Source organism: Sceloporus undulatus, chromosome 1, assembly GCF_019175285.1.
Source record: "Sceloporus undulatus isolate JIND9_A2432 ecotype Alabama chromosome 1, SceUnd_v1.1, whole genome shotgun sequence".
Classification (NCBI taxonomy): Eukaryota; Metazoa; Chordata; class Lepidosauria; order Squamata; family Phrynosomatidae; genus Sceloporus; species Sceloporus undulatus.
Genome location: NC_056522.1, coordinates 240,644,009 through 240,663,304, shown reverse-complemented (window position 1 = coordinate 240,663,304; position 19,296 = coordinate 240,644,009). Strand labels below are relative to the sequence as shown.

Genomic DNA, 19,296 nt, shown 5'->3' with positions numbered 1-19,296 from the left:
AGATAGATAGATAGATAGATAGATAGATAGATAGATAGATAGATAGATAGATAGATAGATAGATAGAGTCTTGGAATTAAAAAGTGTGTGTGTGTGTGTGTGTCTTAAAATTAAAAATCCCTCTTGGAAGTGGGAATGAAATGTTGTGTGGATGCAGCCTGGGTTCTTAGCTCAGCTCAGAAGTTGGAATACAGTGTCTCAAAGCATGAGCAGAGTGTCTCTGAGCATGAACAGAGTGGCTGCCGCTCGTTGCTCGTGCAGCTGCACTTTGCTTTATCGAGCTGAATTTATCTGATCTAAACACCTTCAGAGGAAGGACTCAGTTTGCATCTGCACTGAAAAAATAATCCAGTTTGATGCCACTTTAACTGCCCTTGGCTCCATGTTGTGAAATGCTGGGATTTGTAGTTTGTTGTGGCACCTGGCAGATGACTCAACAGGTCCTCAAAACTACAGATCCCACGATTCCATAGCACGAAGCCATAACGGAAGTTTAAGTGGTGCCATCGAGGTGTCGAGGGTAAACGCTCGACCCTCTTTTTGTGTCTTGGAGGGGCTCTTAGCCTCTCAAAATGGTGGCACTTAGTCTTGAACCCCCTTCCCAAAATCCTGGCTACGTCCCTGGTGGGTCATACTGTCTCAGCTTGAGGGGCATCCCATGGCAAAACTCCTCTTTATGCCAAGAAAGCCCTCGGTTTGTCCCATCTTCCAGTGACATCCTGATGTTGAACAGGGGTCAGACTACATGTCCTCTAGGACATTCTACTAGAGAGGTCCCTTCCTCACCACTACTCCCTTCTCCTTTTGTGTTGTGTCTTGTTAGATTGTAAGCCTGAGGGCAGGGAACCGTCCAATTAAAAAGATTGTATGTACTGCACTGTGTAAATTTGCAGTGCTTTATAAATAAAGGATAATAATAATAATAATAATAATAATAATAATAATAATAATAATACATGTCCTCTAGTATGCCATGTATTCCTATGTATTACTTCATAGCAGAAGGGGGTTGGACTGGATGGTCCTTGATGGTCCCCTCAACTCTAGCATTTCTTGTTGGGGCTTCAATCACAGTTTATTTGTTGAGACAGTGCTTTTTCCCCCTTTTGTGTGTATGCCTTCAGGGGTTTTTAAGCATAGAAATGTGCTTTAAACCTCTGCCAAACTTCCTTTTGAGATGGTAATTGAGTTTGAAATGCAAAGTAATTAGCGTAATTATTCGCCTTGTCTTTTATTGTCATTCAGAGAAATCTGTGAAAAATATTTCGCTAGTTGCTGAAGGGGAGAGAAGAAATCACCTTTTGGAAGGGGCATTTGTGGAAAGAATATTTTTTTAAAAAATTCTCCTCAAGGTTTCACTGACCGAGGAGAAAAACATGGGTTTCTCCAATCACTAGTGATCACCATATTTCCAGCAGAAGTTGACAAAAGGATTGCTGTGGAAGACTTCCAGATGCCTAGAGACCCTTTTCCCACCAGGCATGGTTATCTGAAACCATGGTTACTGATCTTATAGATACAGAGGTCAGACTGTATGTATATTTCCAAGGGTGGACACTTGATACCAATATGTTTGCTCTCCTAGATATATTCCTAGGGGTGTGTATCTTGCCTATCAGATTTTCCATATTTCTTGTAGTCCCAATGAAAGCAGACCCACTGAATCAATTTCTGAATGACAAGCAAATCCAATTGTTTCTATAGCTCTACTCTAGTTGTGGTTAGCAGTTCATTTTGAGTCCTGCTTTCATGTAGCTACAGCAAACCTGATTGCCACAAAAAAGTGAAGAGCAGTGTGCTTCATTCCTGTTCAGTCTTATATAAACAGTCATATGTATTAGGGAAGTACCATCCAGGTTTGTTTGCTTTTAGAGTGGTCCAAGATCTAGAAGGGGGGGGGATCCTTAGGATGGCCTCAAAATGTCTGACAAATTTCTGACCAATTTTGTAACATTTACTTTTTCTTTTGACTGCCTGTACTGTTGAAGAATCCCAGTCCTCCCTGGAGAATGTTTTCTTGAAGTGTTTCCTCCCATGTTTATCACTTCAAATTCCACCCATGCCTCCCATGAGTGCAACTGTGAATTCATAATTAATATTGTTCAATATTGAATATTTTTAGTAACAGTGGCTTGGGCCTCTTATCAGTTTTCTTTCTCATCCCATTGCTTCTTTCATCCATGGCATAAACTAACACTTGAGTTTCATTCGACAAAAACTGAATCAAAATGTCTTAGAAGAGAGTTTTCTGAGGGGGAAAAATCAGAATGTTTGGCAACATCCTCAGTTTTACTGCCGATAGAGTTAAGAATTTGAGGAGTCGATTTTTTTTTTAAATGACAACTACATTCTATCAAAAATATCTCCTTACCTGTCATTCCTATGGCAGGAGATACAAGCTTGACACTGCATTGACGAATAAACTTTGTTATTCTTATGTCTGTGCCATCAGTTATGCTTTTAAATTGATTAACTGAAACAATGTAAGTGCAGGCAATCATTCTGAGGGTATTAATGAAGGAAACAGCACCTCCCCACGCCTTTGTTTGCATAACAACACAGATAATTTATCTGGAAAGCCATCTTAAATACCTTGCCTGAATGGAGACAGGCACACAGTGTATTTATTACAAATGTTGCTTCTACAAAAACCACTTTGGTAGGGTAAATCTAACTGAAATTACAGCTCATGTAAAAGCCTGTGATTAATGAGTGGGTCAATTGTAATGATTAATCCATTATTTTTTCTATCCTAATTGTTGTTGTGCTAAAATCTGCCACCTACCTTGAGAAGATCAGAGTCTCCACTGTGCTACAAAGTAAAACAGTGCCTGATAGTCAGAAGTAACGATTCAGTTCTGCAGCCTTTACCCTAATATTTCTGCAGTCAAATCAAAAGCTCTCTCACACAGAGGGCAAATGGAAACAGGACCTTGGACAGCTCCAAGTGAGCCCCGCTGGCTGAACCTTACTACTGCTAAGGTAGCTATAGGAAGATGGTGTGTCAACAAGGACATGAAGCCCACTATATAACAGTGTCACTGTTGTGGTGTTCTCTGTGTAAGGTTGACTTTGCACCTGGTTCAGAAGCTGAAGCTGGTGCAGGATATAGCAACTAAGCATATCCACCAAGCCGTGAACTTATTACACCCATGATGAAAGAACTGCACTGGCCGCCTGTTAGCTAAGGAGCCATTTCAACATTTTGTTCTTGACATACAATGCTCTAAGCACCTTTGGGCCATGATACCAAGCAGATTGCCTTTCCTTATATGTGCCTAGTTGACAACTGAGGTCTTCAACAGAGGTCTTGCTGACTGTTCTGTAATCATCAGGTGACATTATGAATGTAAGCTTTCTCAGTAGTGGCACCTGGTCTCAGTAACACTTCTCCATGAGAGGCAGAAAAGGCACCCAGCTTCAAACACTTCCTGAAACACATACAGGCATTCCCCATCACATGGTTACAGTTGCCGCTCCGTTTTAAAAATATTGGCTAATTATTGTAATTATATATTACAGTGGTGCAGTGGTTAAATGCCTGTACTGCAGTCACTCACTCATAAACCACAAGGTTGTGAGTTCAGTATCAGACAGGGGCTCAGGCTTGACTCAGGTTTGCATTCTTCCAAGGTCACTAAAATGAGTACCCAGCTTGTTGGGGGCAATTAGCTTACACATTGTAAACAACTTAGGGAGTGCTTAAGTGCACTGATAAGTAGTATACAAATGTACTTGCTATTGTTATATGATATTATGTGTGTGCTTCTAACTGGGAACTACTTGGAGATGTTGCCACATCATATACAAGAGCTGTGAGTATGGTGACACAGTCTGTCATAAAGTTGTCCTCGCCTCTGTGGAGGAGTTGGTTCAATTGCTAGTATGATGCAATAGGTCTGGAGTGGGGCATTGGAGAGCCTCATTCTAGTTCCCAACGGGCTACCAAAACCATTGGATAAGTTTGAGAGTGGCTCTCTCCAGGGACGTAACCAGGATTTTAGGAAGGGGGGGGTCCAGACTAAGTGCCACCATTATAATGGGGCTTGGGCGCGGTGGCACAGCAGCACACACCATTCATTTTTCTAATGGAAGGGGGGGTCCGGACCCCAAGAACCCCCCCTTGGCTACGTCCCTACTCTCTCTTAAACCGAAACCACCTCACAAAGTTGTTGCAAGGACCAAATGGATGTCAACTGTGTACACTGCTTTGTCTTATTCAATGATAAATGGTACAAAACATAAATAAATCAGTCAGTCAGTCAGTCAGTCCTAGAATCAGGGGGCATGGCAGTATCTGCCTTCTAAAATGGTCACCCAAACATGGCAATTCAGAAATAGCTGTTTTTGAAATAGAACCATGAAGATGAGTTCCTCTTTTTCCTCCAAGATATTTTCCCCTCAGTCATCTCATTTCACTAAGTTTCTTAGATGAGTTATGCATAACAATACTGTAATTGTCTTCTTCCTAAAAGAAGAAGGATTGCATTTTGAGGAGTTTAAATGTATATGGATACAGGAATGATTAATTAGTAGTGTTTTGTCCAGCAAGCTCACCTTTACAATTAAAAGATAGATGGAGGCTTCTTTAAATAGATTACATCCCTCCAGTAAAATATTTGATGCTTTATTTTGCTTTATTCGTTTTCTGTCATGATGAAATCAAGTTTCCTTACAGATTCATTAATACTCTGGAGTTGGATGCCAACATCACTCTTAGCAATGAGGACTTTGTCAGCATTAACAAAAGTTATGGTGTTTCAAGGTACAGCATCCTGACGAGAGGAAGGTGAGATTCTATGACCAGTTTTCCTGCTCTGAGCTCATTTGCATTTCCTTTCTCTATGACAACATCCCTTTGTTCCCAAGAAACCTAGGCCTTGCTTGCTTGTCCATACATGCCTCTCTTCAAAGCCCTTCTAGTTTAAGTCAGCAAAAGGAGATACTGTTTACTGGGAATAGGTTAGGATAGGAAGGCCAGTAGTTAGCTTCTGTCACAAGAAGCCAGATTGCCACTGCCTTAAAGACTGGAACCCAGGTAGAGTTTTCACAAACAGAAGAAAATACAAGGAGCATCCATAATTGACTATGCAGAAGCATGCTGGGACTAAACACAAGCAGCCCAGACCCTTCTTTCCCACATATTCCAGAAAAGAAAATCAGTGCTGTTTATTAAATTGTACTTTTCTCCTCTGATAGAGATGAAGGACAAGTAGCAGAGAAGCAGATGGTACTGATGTTCAGTGCTTGGTATCTCTAGTTAAAAGCAAAATGGTGTGAATGACCTCTGCCCAAAATATTGGAAAGCCACTGCCACTAAACTAGCTAGCTAAAAAAAAAATTATATACTGAAGCATAAGACAGTATCCTGTGATCCTATGAGTAACCACAATAAGTATTCAGATATTTCTAGTTTGATGTCATTGTGTCCATTGGGGTGAAAGTTCTTAGTGCTATCCCTTTTTCATTGGAGAAGAAACAGATGGATACCAGTGAGCAACAGCCAGAGTGCCTCACCACTATTTCCCTCTGTGTGCCTGACCCCACCAAAAAAAAAAAAAATTAATACAGAGTAGGTGTTACCCCTTCTTGTATCTGAAATTAAGATCTATGCAGGTAGAGAAAGGGAAAGGGTGCAGATGGTTCAAGTATAGCTTCTTGTCCTTTCCCCAGCTCTTTCTCTTCTCCTCATTACAACCATTCCCTTTTTGCTAAGGGGCACCAATGACTTAGATTGAACTGGAAGCAAGTGCATGAAGGATGGGTGAAACTGTCTTGTAAAGAATTTGCCCACTGGTCCTCATGGCTCAACAGTGTTTACTGCAGTAGCATCATTCCTTCACAAAAGCAGTGTTTTATTGGTTTTCTCTCTGGCGGGATACAAACCGCCATATAGTACGTCTTTTATACGTACTAGGGTTAGGAAGGGGCAGTGCTTCCGCACCCCCCTAACCCTAGTACGTATAGAATACATACAACATGGCGGTGCCCCTTCCACATGGGGGCCACCATGTTTACATACTGGACGCATAGCGTCCAGACGTGTCGCGGCGCCTATGACGTCGCGAATGCGCCAGCGGCACCTCACGATGTCATAAAGGCGCTGCAAAAAGAAGCTCCGAAATGGAGCTTCTTTTTTGCTCCGCGCGGGAGCCGCGCGGTTTGGCTGCTGTGGCTCCCGCGCGGAGCAAATGGCGCCGGCGGGAGACCGCCGCAAAGCGGCGGTCTGTATCCTGCCTCAGAGATCTTTTAAATGGAGGCTCTCAAGACTGAACCTTTGACTTTCTTCCTTTGTTAAGAGAGGTGTATGCACTCATTTTGCTGCCTATTATTCTTGTGTATTGGGGGGAAATGGGGGAATAAGGAGCACTTGCAGAGGTTGTTGGTCTACAACTCTTCTAAATCCCAACTGACATGGCCAATAGTCACAAATGCTAGGACATGCAGTTCAACATGAAGTGGAAGCTAACTCCTGGGTTAGCTCAAAACATTTCATTTTTGCCCAGTTCTTTTGGACTAACATTAGTAAAACTAAACCACTAATATTCTAAATCTATACAGTACCTTTGCAATCAGTTAAACCAAGCAATGCCAGAGTACTTTTTATAGACTTGTGTATATGCAAGCGAACAGGGGCATCTTGAAAGCCTGCTAATGTATTAAATAAATAACATAAATATATTTTAAAACCAGATTTAAATTTCCCATTAGGCTCTGTAAGGGAGGCAGCCCAATACAAATGATTTAATCTGAAAGAAATCCAGAGCTACAAAATGAGAAGATATATGTCAGGGGGAGACAAACAAAACATTCAATAATGCTGCCCGTTTACTGAATAGTGCAAAATAAATGATGATCTGTTGTCCTATGATTGCCCCTCAAAGGACAGCACTGGCACTTAAAATGCTAGTAACACACTGTCCTTGAAACAGGGCTGGAAAGCATGAGTTACTCATCGCCCCTAATCAGCTTGAAGAAGTCTGCAGACAGCTGCACTCTGTGTGCTTTAGCCCTAAAAGGTTAACCAGGAATTATTGTATTCTTTTTTCATATAAAGATACAACAATGTGAAATGTCAAGTGGGAGCCGAAGAATCCATCCTAGAGCTAGGCCTCCTTGATTTTGGAGCATCCTACACAGTTGTTATAACAAATGTAAGTTGCCCTTTCACTTTTGCATCATGCAGTTTCAATTTCAGTTCTGATATTGTGGCTCTTACAAATGCAGTGTAGGTGCTTGTGTTCAATAGCCAGCCACTGAAGCGAAACAATTTTGTTTACTGAAAGTTAAAAAAAAAAGCTACAATTATAAAAAGTTGGCTACCAACAGGATAATATGTGTACATTACAGTCATTTTGCTTTAAAATGATATAAACACAGGCCATGATCCAGCCAAAGTTAAGCCCTTTTCAGTCCCATTAAGTCAATGACAAAGAATTACATCACAAACTTAACTGTCTCATTGTCATCAGTGGGATGCTGACTTGAGAGTAGGCCCCACTGAGCTCCATGGAAATTAGTTTGGACTACAGATGCATTGGTTGCAGGCCTTGTATTAGAACCTGACTTGGGGGAGCAATACTGACCACAGTTTCTTAAAATCACTCTTTTTTTAATGTTCCAAAGCTCTGAAGATAAATTCCAAGTGAACCAACTGTAGCCAATATCTTAAGCAAATTCATCAGGGCCCAAGTGAAAACTGGAGAGGCCTCCTGTACCTTCAATGGTAGTTCAGTAGGTGTTGCTTGGAGGACCAAAGCTTGAGAACCAGTAGTCTAGATCATATTCAGCCAAGGTCACCAACATTAACATAATTCCCCTGATGTGACTAGATATGTATACATTTTCTTATTTTACTCACGAAGGTGAAGGTAAAGGTATTCCCCATTGACACGCTTGTCAAGTTGTGTCCAACCACAGGGGGTGGTGCTTATCTCTGTTACTAAGCCCAAAGAGCCAGCATTGTCAGAGACCACTCTGTGATCATGTGGCCAGCATGATTGAACATAGCGCTATTTACCTTCCCACCCAAGTGATGCCTTTTTATCTAGTTGCATTTACATGCTTTTTAACTGCTAGGTTAGCAGAAGCTAGGACTAGTGATGGGAGCTCACCCCATCATGCAGCACTCAGGCCTCGTACTGCCAACCTGCCAATCTTGCAATCAACAGAGTCAGCATCTTAACCACTTACCTGGAATTATGAGTCTGGATGTTCTATGGGGAGGGCAACAAGGATTCTAGGTCACATGGCCTAGTCTCAACCAGCTGGTTTGGGTACATCAGGCACCTAACTTCATGGCTCTTTTTGTTCTCTTTTGTCCTTGTGGTCATTTCAGGCTTTGTGTAATTTTGACTGGGGAGCCTCTTGAAGTTTTGTGTCTCAGCCAACTGGCCACTGTCACTGGGTGATTGTCTCTCATGATTTCGATGACTCTCCAGTGACATTGACCCCAATAATTGCAACTTGACACTATCACATCCTTAAACCTTTGGTTACCTGGAAAGGAGACTGTCCCACAGCTGTGTTGCCTAGATAATGGGAGAAGCCCATCATCACAACTGGCATTTCTGTTTTCCATTATTTGACTGCTCAGTGTTGTCTATCCCTGCTGCTGAGCTCAGTGATTCTGCCACTTCCACTGCCCCTGACAGTATGTTTGCAGTAGTGGAGGCCCCTGGGCAGCTTTGACAGAGATGTCCAGAAGTCACTTTGCCTGGAGGTCTTCTCAGACCTGGCACAGCCCCAAAAGATTGATCCTTTAAGAATGCAGCTTTGGTCACATTGTGCCCAGGCTTTGTGCTGCAATTAACAGAAATGGCAACATAATTCATTTTATTTTTCCTCTGCACTCATTTGGTTGTTTTGGTTCCCTTTTTGTAGCACTGAAATATTTAAGGTATGGCATGTTCAGTCTATAATCCTATGCATACCCAGGAGCAAGCCCTACTGAACACAGCAGGATGTCTCTGAATAAATATGCATCAGGTTGAGTTGCAAAGCTATCATTTTGTGTGAAAAGTAAACAGACTGATGAACAGATGAATGGATAGATTCATGGGCAGATAGATATGATAACAGAGTATTTTTATGGGGAAAACTCAATTCTGTCTTTAACAGATAATAGAGGAGAAGAAGAACAAAGGCCACCTGCCAAAAATTAAATTTTCATCCATAAATCCTGTGGGTCTGACAAAATGATACCCCCTCTTTTTTCCCCTTTCCTTTTTCCTGAATATGTAATACTTTTCTCTTGCTTTGCTGTACAAACTGCTTTATAAACTATGCCCAGCTTCTCAGGACAAAATTTGAGCCTGGCCAATCTGGACATTTTGTTCTATGTAGCAGAAAAATTAGTCCTGCTGCTTTATTACACTTTATTCAGATATTAATTCATTATTGATAAAATTCATTCTAGACAGTTGGCAAACTGGAGCGTCTGGTGATAAAATGAAGCCTCTATATTTCAATAAATATTTGCTAATAGCCTGGAAGGAATCACTGTGCAGAACTTAACTGTCATGAAACATCACTGTACTATTTGGTGGCAGTAGCAGTTGTGGAGCAAAATGAACATTCCTTCTACTTGCCAGGACTTGGGCATCTTGCTGGTGATGGTGGTGGTGACGGTGTGTGTGTAGTTGGAGGCATGTCCCATGAATTCTTTGAATAAAGTATGCATTTCCTTGCAGGGTTAGATTCTTGTTCTAAGTACTTACTGGCAAATCAGACCCTGTACAGGCCAGTGAAAAGTGCCGGCCTATGGACAAGGGAAGGGCTGAGCGTCTGCATACTCCAAGCCCTACTGCTGCCAGCAGGGTGCCCTTGTGGCATGCACAGTCTATATCGCGTGCGCCATGATGACGCATCTCTGGCGCAGCGCCTAAACATCACAATGCCAAAAGAGGCATCATCACGCCGGGCAGTGGCAGCTATGGCACCCCTTCAAGTGCACAAAAAGGCCGGATTGGTGCTGCAGCATGTGGTTGCCATTGCACTGATCCAGCCAGTAAAGGGGCAGCTGCAGACTGCCCCAAAGGGATGGTCTGGATAGCCCCTCAGTTCCATTCAAAATTGATGGAGCTGATCTCTAAGAATATACATGGGGCATTCTCCTTCAGTAAAGAGCAAATATTGTAATCTAATTTCTGTCACCTCCAGACAGCATGGCAATGACAAGGGATTATGGATTTGGAGTCCAACAAGATAAGAAAAGCCGAAGGTTCCCCATATCAGATAGAAAAAATAGCATGTGAAGCAGTCTTTACCTCCAAATAACCTTGTTCTAGAATGGGTTGGTTGGGGGACTACAGCAGATTTAGCAACATCACAGTGTGTATTATATTCAGACAATACAGGAATGCATGTTATATTCAGAATAAGGGAGAAGCTAGATTACCATGGTATGAACAATCAGGAATCAGATAGATAGCCTGTAGCAGGATGGTAAACAAATGCCTCTCAGTTTGGCTACCTGGAAATTTTTGTTGGCAGTATCTCTTTCCAGTATGTACCTGTTCTTCTTTCTATTGACCAAGTGACTGATCTTCTCCAATCTGGCTATTGTAATTAATTGCATAGTTTGTTTAGTTTCCAGATCTATTGTGTTTTGTGACATATGCATAAAGAAACTAAATGATGCACATGGCACCATGGAAGTATGGATGAATTGCAGTTTGTAAATCACTAGGATCATTATCTCCTATACCCTATCTTTTCTCACCTCCCAACTTCTTTTGAAGGTGTTTGTGACATTTCCCTATAGTCCAGTGAGTAATGCAAACAATTACTACTCACCCCTTTTAGCCTTCTGAAAAAGCTTCCGTGTTGCGTTTTTCCCTGCATAGTGATTAACTGCATCTCATAAACAATTCTAGCACTTTCACAGTTAAAGCAGAGTTTGCTGATGTCTCTAATGTGACTTTATTTCAGTCTACCAGCAGAGTTCACAGTTGCTTAGTGGGTCCACATGGAAAATACTGATTCAGTCTTCAGAAGAAAACCCATTTCTTCCCTATTGCAAATACTGGATTATCTAGGCCTCTTACCTTCTGTTGTCTTGTTGGTGAACGCTTGAGGGGATATAATTTGCCCTGCCAGAGGAAGGGCAAGATTAAAAAATACAATCAAAGATTTGTGTTGATGCACGAGATGGAAGGAGGAAGGGGCATGAGAGGTTACAATCCCTGCTCTGGCCTTCTTTTGCTGTCTTTCAATTTTCCACCCCACTCACTCGCCCACCCTGGAGGTTAGTACTGGTTTTGACTGGGTGCCTTTTTGCGGCCAGGAAGAAGGTTTGCTTCTCCTTTGATTTTCATGGGGGTGGGGGTGTTTTGCCTACCCTGTCCTGATTCACCAAGTTACTATGGGGAAATTGACTTTGGGTGGTACTTTAAAATGAGATGTTGGCTTGAATATCATTTAAGTAAGCTATATTGAAATGTTTATTTATTTAAATTAGTATTGAATTGTAAACTAATTAATATTTGTCAATAATTAATATTTGGTCACTTTTAGCAGGTTAATGTGGGAAAGTGAAATCTTGATCAATAATTTGCAAACACATCCTAAAGTATGTGTTGTGAAAGAGTTTTCTCTGCTCTTCCCCATTGGGAAATTGAACTCTGAGATATGAAAGGGACTGGCATTTTCCTTTAGGGCTCGGGGCTAGTGTGGGGGAACATGTTCAGGGAAAAGTTAGATTAGCTTCAGTGTATACCACACTATGCTGCCCTGATTCAGATCAGAATTAAATAGTTAATAAAGTAGCCCTTGGCATATCCATACATTTTGTGTGTCTGTCTATTTATTCCGACTGGGTGAAACATGAATGCAATATACATCTGCCTTACTTAATGAACATGTCTTCTTTCTCTCCTAACTCAGACTTCTTCAAAGACCTTCCAGACATGGAAGACAGAAGACATTGCAGCCAACAATGTCCATATTTCATGGCAGATCCCTCAATACCTGTTAATATCGGCTGGAGAAGTGATGTTCTCCATTACAGGCCTTGCTTTCTCTTACTCCCAGGTAGGGTACTTAAAATTTGTACATGAAGAATAAATGTACACGTCTGGGCTTGGTGAGTGAGAAATTTGCTCTTCACCAGATCTTCCAAAGCTGAAAGCAGATGGAGCAAATGGCCAGTCCAGTGCCTATCCTGATGGTCTTTCGTTCTGTCCCTCTGTGTATACATAACTGAAATGATCAAAGGACTGAAATGCTAACTTTCCTATGGAAGGATGGTGCAGAACTGTCCAGCCTTCTAATGATCCTGCCAATCACTTTCAGGAAGCAATCAGTGTTGTACAACCTAAGTGCAGCTTTTTGACCTTAAGCTCATTCAAACAAAAACAAATATAAGTTAAATTAAATGTATATATTTGATGAAGAGTCTTGTTCTTGATACTGCTCTTTGGCAATGATAGGAGGAACTCTCCTCTAGAATAAAGGATTTCCTGCATGAAGGAGGTAAAGGTAAAAGTTTTCCCTTGACTTGGATGTCCAGTCATAACTGATTATGGGGTGGTGCTCATTTTCGTTGCTAAGTCATACAGCCAGAGTTGTCCATAGACAACTCTGTCATCATGTGACTAGCATGACTGCACAGAACGCTGTTACCTTCCCACTGAGGTGGTACCTATTTATGTACTTGCATTTGCATGCTTTTGAACTGCTAGGTTGGCAGAAGCTGGGACTAGTGATGGGAGCTCACCCCATCATGCAGCACTTGGGCCTTGAACTGCCAACTTGCCAATCTTGCAATCAACAAAGTCAGCGTTTTAACCACTTACCTGGAATCATGAGTCCGGATGTTCTATGGAGAGGGTAGCAAGGATTCTCCAGTAGGAAGGAAGCATAAGCTATATAACAAAGGGGATGAGGCCATATCATGCTCATCTCTCACATGGTATCCAGCACACCATTACAATAAGCCTATAGCTGGGATCATCACTGGCTACTCCTCAACAACTCCATGTTCTTCCCCACTTTTAATAGTGATTATTTCCTCCTTATGTTCTCCTTTAGCCCCACTCTTCCTTGCACATGGGATTTCAACATGTCTCCATCCTTGCTATTTTCCTAAGTCCCATGCAGTTGTCCCCACTTCTTCCATGATCCTTCCTGTCCTCTATATACAGTGTAGTGGTTGAGTTTGTCAGTTCCAATTTCCACCCGCCCACTTTAGGAATTGCTGTGGGCCACACTAAAACCTGAAAACAGTTACCTGTAGTTGTCCAAATGTAAGCATGTAGGTCCTTTGTTTTAAAGGAGAATCATGCTTCACAGAGGTTTCCAGAACACAATTATCTCTTTTTTAAAAAAATTAAAAATATTTATTGGGGGGTATAGGGAGGCTCTTGGGGTGTCTGGGGCCTTCAAAATCAGGTATGGATTCCTAGATCTAGCCCATAGGCTGCATATTGCCTGTTCCTTATATAAAACAGTAAGATGAACCTTCTGCAGCAATATTGATTAATAAGAGGAACCCAAGCAAAAACACTGCTGTCCAATAGTTTTTATTTTGTTTTTCATTTTTTAATGGAGGGGAGATAAAATTTTCTCTTCCAAGTGCAATATTTCAAGGTTTTGGCTTAAGATCATCATCCTCTGACACATACATGAAAGGTGATTTAATCTGAAAGCACACAGTGCAGGAAAGCATATAGTGGGGGAAATCTTTATATGAAAGTTTATAGGCTCTGCTGTCAGTTACAGGAATGGAAGTTAAAGTATTTTGGAAAAAATAGTTTTAAGTCTGAACTAGGTCAAATGGATAAAAAGCATGCTCTGCCCAAATACAATGGAAGCTCTTACCCTCTGGGGCAATATCAAACATTCCAGGAGTAAATGAAACTATTTACTTTGAATATCACACAGTAATTTACATCCCCTACAATTTATTATGCAATTATAAAAATGGATCTGTTGTATAAAAGGAACACTGAATAACGGCTTAAAACTTACAAACATAGCAGGCATATACTGATGTGGGAGAAAATATAAATGGGAGCAGGTTTAGCCTGGGCCATGTGCTCTTTTTCAAATGTTTTCCATAGTACCCTGAAACAGACTTTTTATTGGGCCAACAAAACCATGGATCAACTCCTTCTTCTATCTTATGGGGAGGAGCATCGCTCAGCCATGAGAAAAGTCTCTGCATAATACCCTGACAAGATGCTGCACATCAGAGAGAGAAAAACATATAAATCAGAAGTGGGGACTGTGTAGCACTCCATATATTCTTGGACTGCAGTTCCCAGCATTCCAGTAGCTAGGCTTATTAGGGATGCTGAGGATTGTTGACTAATATCTCACTGATGCATTTTACTCATTCCTAATCTAAATAGCTTGATCAAGTATAAGGTGTTAAGGAAAATGCAACATGGGATATACAGTAGAAGAAATAAAACATGTATGTGAAAGTCACAGTGACTAAGCAAGAGCAATTAAGAAGCCACACAGGTGAAAAAGCTAATGTAATTTAGAAGTCTTGAATGTCAAGGACAGAATTATAGAATGTACAATTGGAAGCACCTGAGATTCATTAAGTGTACAAAGTGAAATGATGAAATCCTTAAGTATGGGTTGAACTATGTGAACCAATCAAAGTGAGTGTACACGCCCACTGGGTGGAAACTGACTAAGTGGGTGGTGATTAACAATGGCTATAATAATTGCTATGTTTGCCAATGTATTTTGTGGGTAGTGGAGTATTTTGGAGATATTGGAGATTGTGAGGGCATATAGTATTTGCATATACAGTAGTAGAATAAAGTAGATCTTTTATATAAGACTACTGAGTTGTCTGGTGTCTTGAGTGAGGATACAAGAGCCAGCAGGATCCTGGAGAAGTTTGGAGACTTCTGAGGAAGAAGAGTGAGAAGGCTTGGAGAGTTTGTCAGGGTCTTCAGCCTATTCTCTGAAACTCTGCTGCTTTGGAAGAAAAGCATTAACCACTGACCAAAGCTGGTCAGCACCGCTGCATAACAAGGTGGTGAGTTAGAGCCAGAGCTACAACTCCCATCATCCCTGACATAAGGCAGCTGCCTATGTTTATTTTAATTATCGGAAGTATATATGCCCTGCCTTTTCTGAGTCAGCCTAAGACAGACAACATCTTTTGTTAAAGCAATAGTATTGTATTCTATAGATTGCAACTCAATGTTTTTGGGACATATGGCCAGTTTATAGCAATATACATAACTAGGTCACATTTATATCTCATGCATTGCTCTCCCTTTCCCCTCTTTTTTAAACTTCCCCCCTTTTTCTCTTATTTTATACTTTTAAAATATAATAATAATATTTTTAAAGAACAATAAGGCAAACGTTTTAAAACCAGCAATAAATTAAACTAAGGCCCTATCTGCATGGGCCAAATACAACAGCCTCCAGCAAGGAGACTGGATGACATGCAGCCCAAAGTCCAGTTCCAGTACAAGAAGACTGGGTGACAGATGGCTTGTTTAGCACCTGAACTGAGCTTTATCCAGATTTTGAAAATTCTCTGTTTGCACCAGATCTTCCCAGAAAATCCCAATCCATCCATCCTGATGCTGGGCAGCTGACTGCATTCAGTCCTGCTGAGCTGCCCAGTGCATTTGCTGCTGCCACTAGTCATTTTCTCTGAGGTCAGAACAAGGTGCCCAGCCATGTGGCCATCTCTGGACACCTTGTTCTGACCTCAGAATGAAACAATGGACAACAGGTGGCTCAGTGGGACACATAAGCCATCAGCCACCCAATGTCAGAATGGAGGGCTTTGCAACAGGGAAGAGTCAGCACAGCTCCAGAGGCAGAAAACTCTGGGCCAAACCATGCTGCTGTAGACAGGGCAAAGAATCCATAAAACATTTAAAAAGCATCACTTAGAGATTCAGCTCTAGATTGAAAAAACCCAACAGGGTATGGCAATAACCAAATTAGTGTCATAGGCCACAGGGAATTTCTCCTGTCTCCCAGATTCCAGAAATCTATTGTTTTGGAACTTGCGGGGTGACAGAGACATAAACCAGATGTGGGAAATCATGCTTACTAGGAATGCTGCTGACAGTAGGTACTGGGGCCTTTTTTCATACTATTGAACTACACTGCTACGGTTCCACTTTAGTACTATATTTGCATCTTGTGGAGTCCTGAGATTTATAGTTTGATCAGTGACACCAGGAGAGCTTCCTTCCCTCAACTGCAAATCCCAGGATTCCATGCAATGTAGCTGTGACAGTTAAAGTGGAATCATAGTGATATAACTGTGTAGTGTAAAAGCATTCTTAAGCTCTCCTTGCTTTCTGGTTATGATTTTCTGCCATGATTCAACTGTAGAGTCATTTGTTGTCTGAAGCATCAAGTTATTCCTATGTGAATGAGCCATTAGATAACAATCACCTCCTCCAGAACCTCCAGATCATGCTGCATTACCTCAGAATGATGTGTTTTTCAATGGAATTATTTCTCCCATTTGGCTGCGCAAGTCATCAAGCACAGAGATGAACAACTAAGTGATATGCATTCATGAATGGACTAGCCCTTGGCGCTATGAGGAGATTTTACATCCTTTCACGCAAAGTAGGATAATGATTGTGCTCAGTCCCAGTATGGCATTCAATGGGGATGGTAATAATAAAAAATGTTTGGAAGTCAATGTACTTATCAGGTCTCTTCTATTTATTTTTCCCCAGTCTCCTGCTAGCATGAAGTCGGTGCTACAGGCAGGTTGGCTGTTAACAGTGGCCTTTGGAAATGCTATTGTGCTCGTTGTTGCTCAGGCTGCGCCTCTGGACCAGGTAAGGAATAAACTTTATTACCCACAGCTCTAATGCTGTAGTTACGTGCAGGAGAGTCTGCTCTACTTTTATTACTTTAGGTGTCCATTCTTGTCAAGAGAACAGCCAGCGTAAGTTTCATTGTGAGAATTAACCCTTTGCTTAATGTGTGGAGTTTGATAGAGTAATATACAGTGTGTGTGTGTGTGTACACACACACCCACATACACATATATACAGTGGACCCTTCTCATTTGCTGGGGTTATTTTCTTCCTGAGCTTTTGAGAAGTTAATTTCCACTTTGTGTTGCCTCCTGCACTTTGGCCTGTCATATACTACCTCCTTCATCAAGCCATTTCCTTGCCCTACTCTGCTTTATCAAACTATCAGACTTTATCAAACTTGTAACTTGATTTTATCTCAAGGTTGTTGTGTTTGCTTTGTTTTTACATTGCTCTAATTACTGTGAAACCACCAGCTTTACAGCAACAAGGTTCTCTCATCATTGTGAGATGTATAGTCAGGGTTGGCTGGTTTAAATTAGGTTGGTTTAACCAAATAACTTTTTAAAAAAAACCCACCCTCCTTTTTAAATTGATTCTTCTTTTCTTTTCTTTTTAAACTATGGCTATTATTACTGTTTTCCAGCCCTCTTACTGGAACAACAACGACTGTGTGAATTTATACATTTGAATATTAACAGTTTATTGGCAGTTGTTCATTGTTAGACCAGTGTCCACTCAGTTGCTTCTTTTTAATCACTCTATTTTATAGTGCAACAAATGCCCCTTTAGAAACAAATCCTTCAATTAACATAGGTCCAACCCAAAACAACTTGCTTTAAAAGAACCCTTTGAAAAGAACAATTATTATTTAAGCTAGTGGCCATAAACATCTGAACTGCATTTTGCTACTTAATTTTTTGATTTAGAGCATTAATGGGGGGGGGATGGTTTAAACCAAAACCAACCCCCCCCAAAAACACTCATTTTCCACCAAAAAAACCTCCTTTTTAAAAAATGGTGGTTCAACCTCTCCCCTCCCATGCCTCGAACCTGTGTACAGTAGATGAAATTTCTGTACATGCTTGTCATGTAATTGTGCTTGAGACCATGGAAAAGTTTTCTTTTTGTTATGGTTGTCAATTACTGCCAAGGTGACTTGTGGCAACCCTGTGGATGAGAGATCTCCAAGTCACCCTTTTATCAAGGGCTGTGTACTCCCTGGCTGAGTCTATCCAAAGTCACCCAAATTCTCCTAGCTACATTTAGAATTTAGCAGAGCTGCCAAAAAATGGCCATTTTTCTCTGAGCTATGATTTCTAGCACTCATTTTGATTCTTGTAATCATAACTCTGTTTGCCTTAGAACTGGTGGTGCAACAGTTAAATGCCTGTACTGCAGTCACTCACTCATAAACCACAAGGTTGTGAGTTCAGTCCCAGTCAGGGGCTCAGGACTGACTCAGCCTGGCATCCTTCCAAGGTTGCTAAAATGAGTACCCAGTCTGTTAGGGGCAATTAGCATACACATTGTAAACCGCCTAGGGAGTGCTTAAGTGCACTGATAAGTGGTACAGAAATGTACAGTGGACCTTTCCCTTATGTGAGAGATATGTTCCTGACACTCCCCCCCCCCCCCCGTATAAGGGGGATCCCACGTATGCTCAAGCCCCATTAAAAATTATGGGGTTCAAGTCTGCGGTGCGGTGCAGCATGCACACCATGGGTACACACACCATTACCCCTTCTGGGGCGTGCTGAGGCTTCTTCCAGCATGGCTTTCAGAATATGCTGAAAGCCGTGTATATCATGCTCACATACGACTCAGGCTCACTGTACTTACTTTTGCTATTGTTGTTGCAAACTTATTCCTGGGAACAGAATTAAATGTAGAATACCCCCAAATTGTCTTCAGGTACAGACCTGTATTTTAGAACATTATCTCTAAACAGGAATGAAGGTAAAAAAGTAGAAACTGAGTCCTTTCAAATATATTGCAGCTAAATTAAAATGACTAGAGAAAGACATAAGGCAATCTAGATGAATAGTAAGGGAAACTAGGATTTGTAGTCCCAAACAGCTAGGGAGAACAAAAAGTTCCCATCCATGCTTTAAAGTATAATTGAGAAACCTAACTACTGATGGTTCTTATGTATATTTTCTTTGACTAATGAATGCTGATGTACCTTTGTAAGTAACTTCCATAGAGGGGAAAGCATACATCTCAAAAGTAACAGATTAACCTCCATAATAGAGAAAGAGGCCACCGAGCAAATGAGCAATTAACTAATTAAGTGGAAGAGCTGATGCAACAAACAGGATAGAATGCAATTAGTGACCCTTCCAATTTAGTGCCCTCTCTCACAAATTAATAGGGAAAATAAAAATTTTAAAAAAAACCCCATTAATGCCAGGGCATTTAGCTGAACTTATGTGCTGATACATTATGTACCAATAACAATACATGACTATTTCTCAAAAATGTCTGCAGAAAAATGCACAAAAATGAATAAGAGAACTAAGGG

General features: G+C 41.1%; 1 protein-coding gene across 1 annotated transcript in view; it reads left to right on the top strand.

The window, feature by feature from the left end:
• SLC15A2 (solute carrier family 15 member 2) overlaps positions 1-19,296 on the top strand; it is a 95,491-nt gene that overhangs the window by 69,901 nt on the left and 6,294 nt on the right. The window contains 4 exon segments of the mRNA XM_042445090.1: positions 4,679-4,789; positions 7,058-7,154; positions 11,887-12,033; positions 16,686-16,790. Coding sequence (XP_042301024.1) covers positions 4,679-4,789; positions 7,058-7,154; positions 11,887-12,033; positions 16,686-16,790 — 460 coding nt within the window.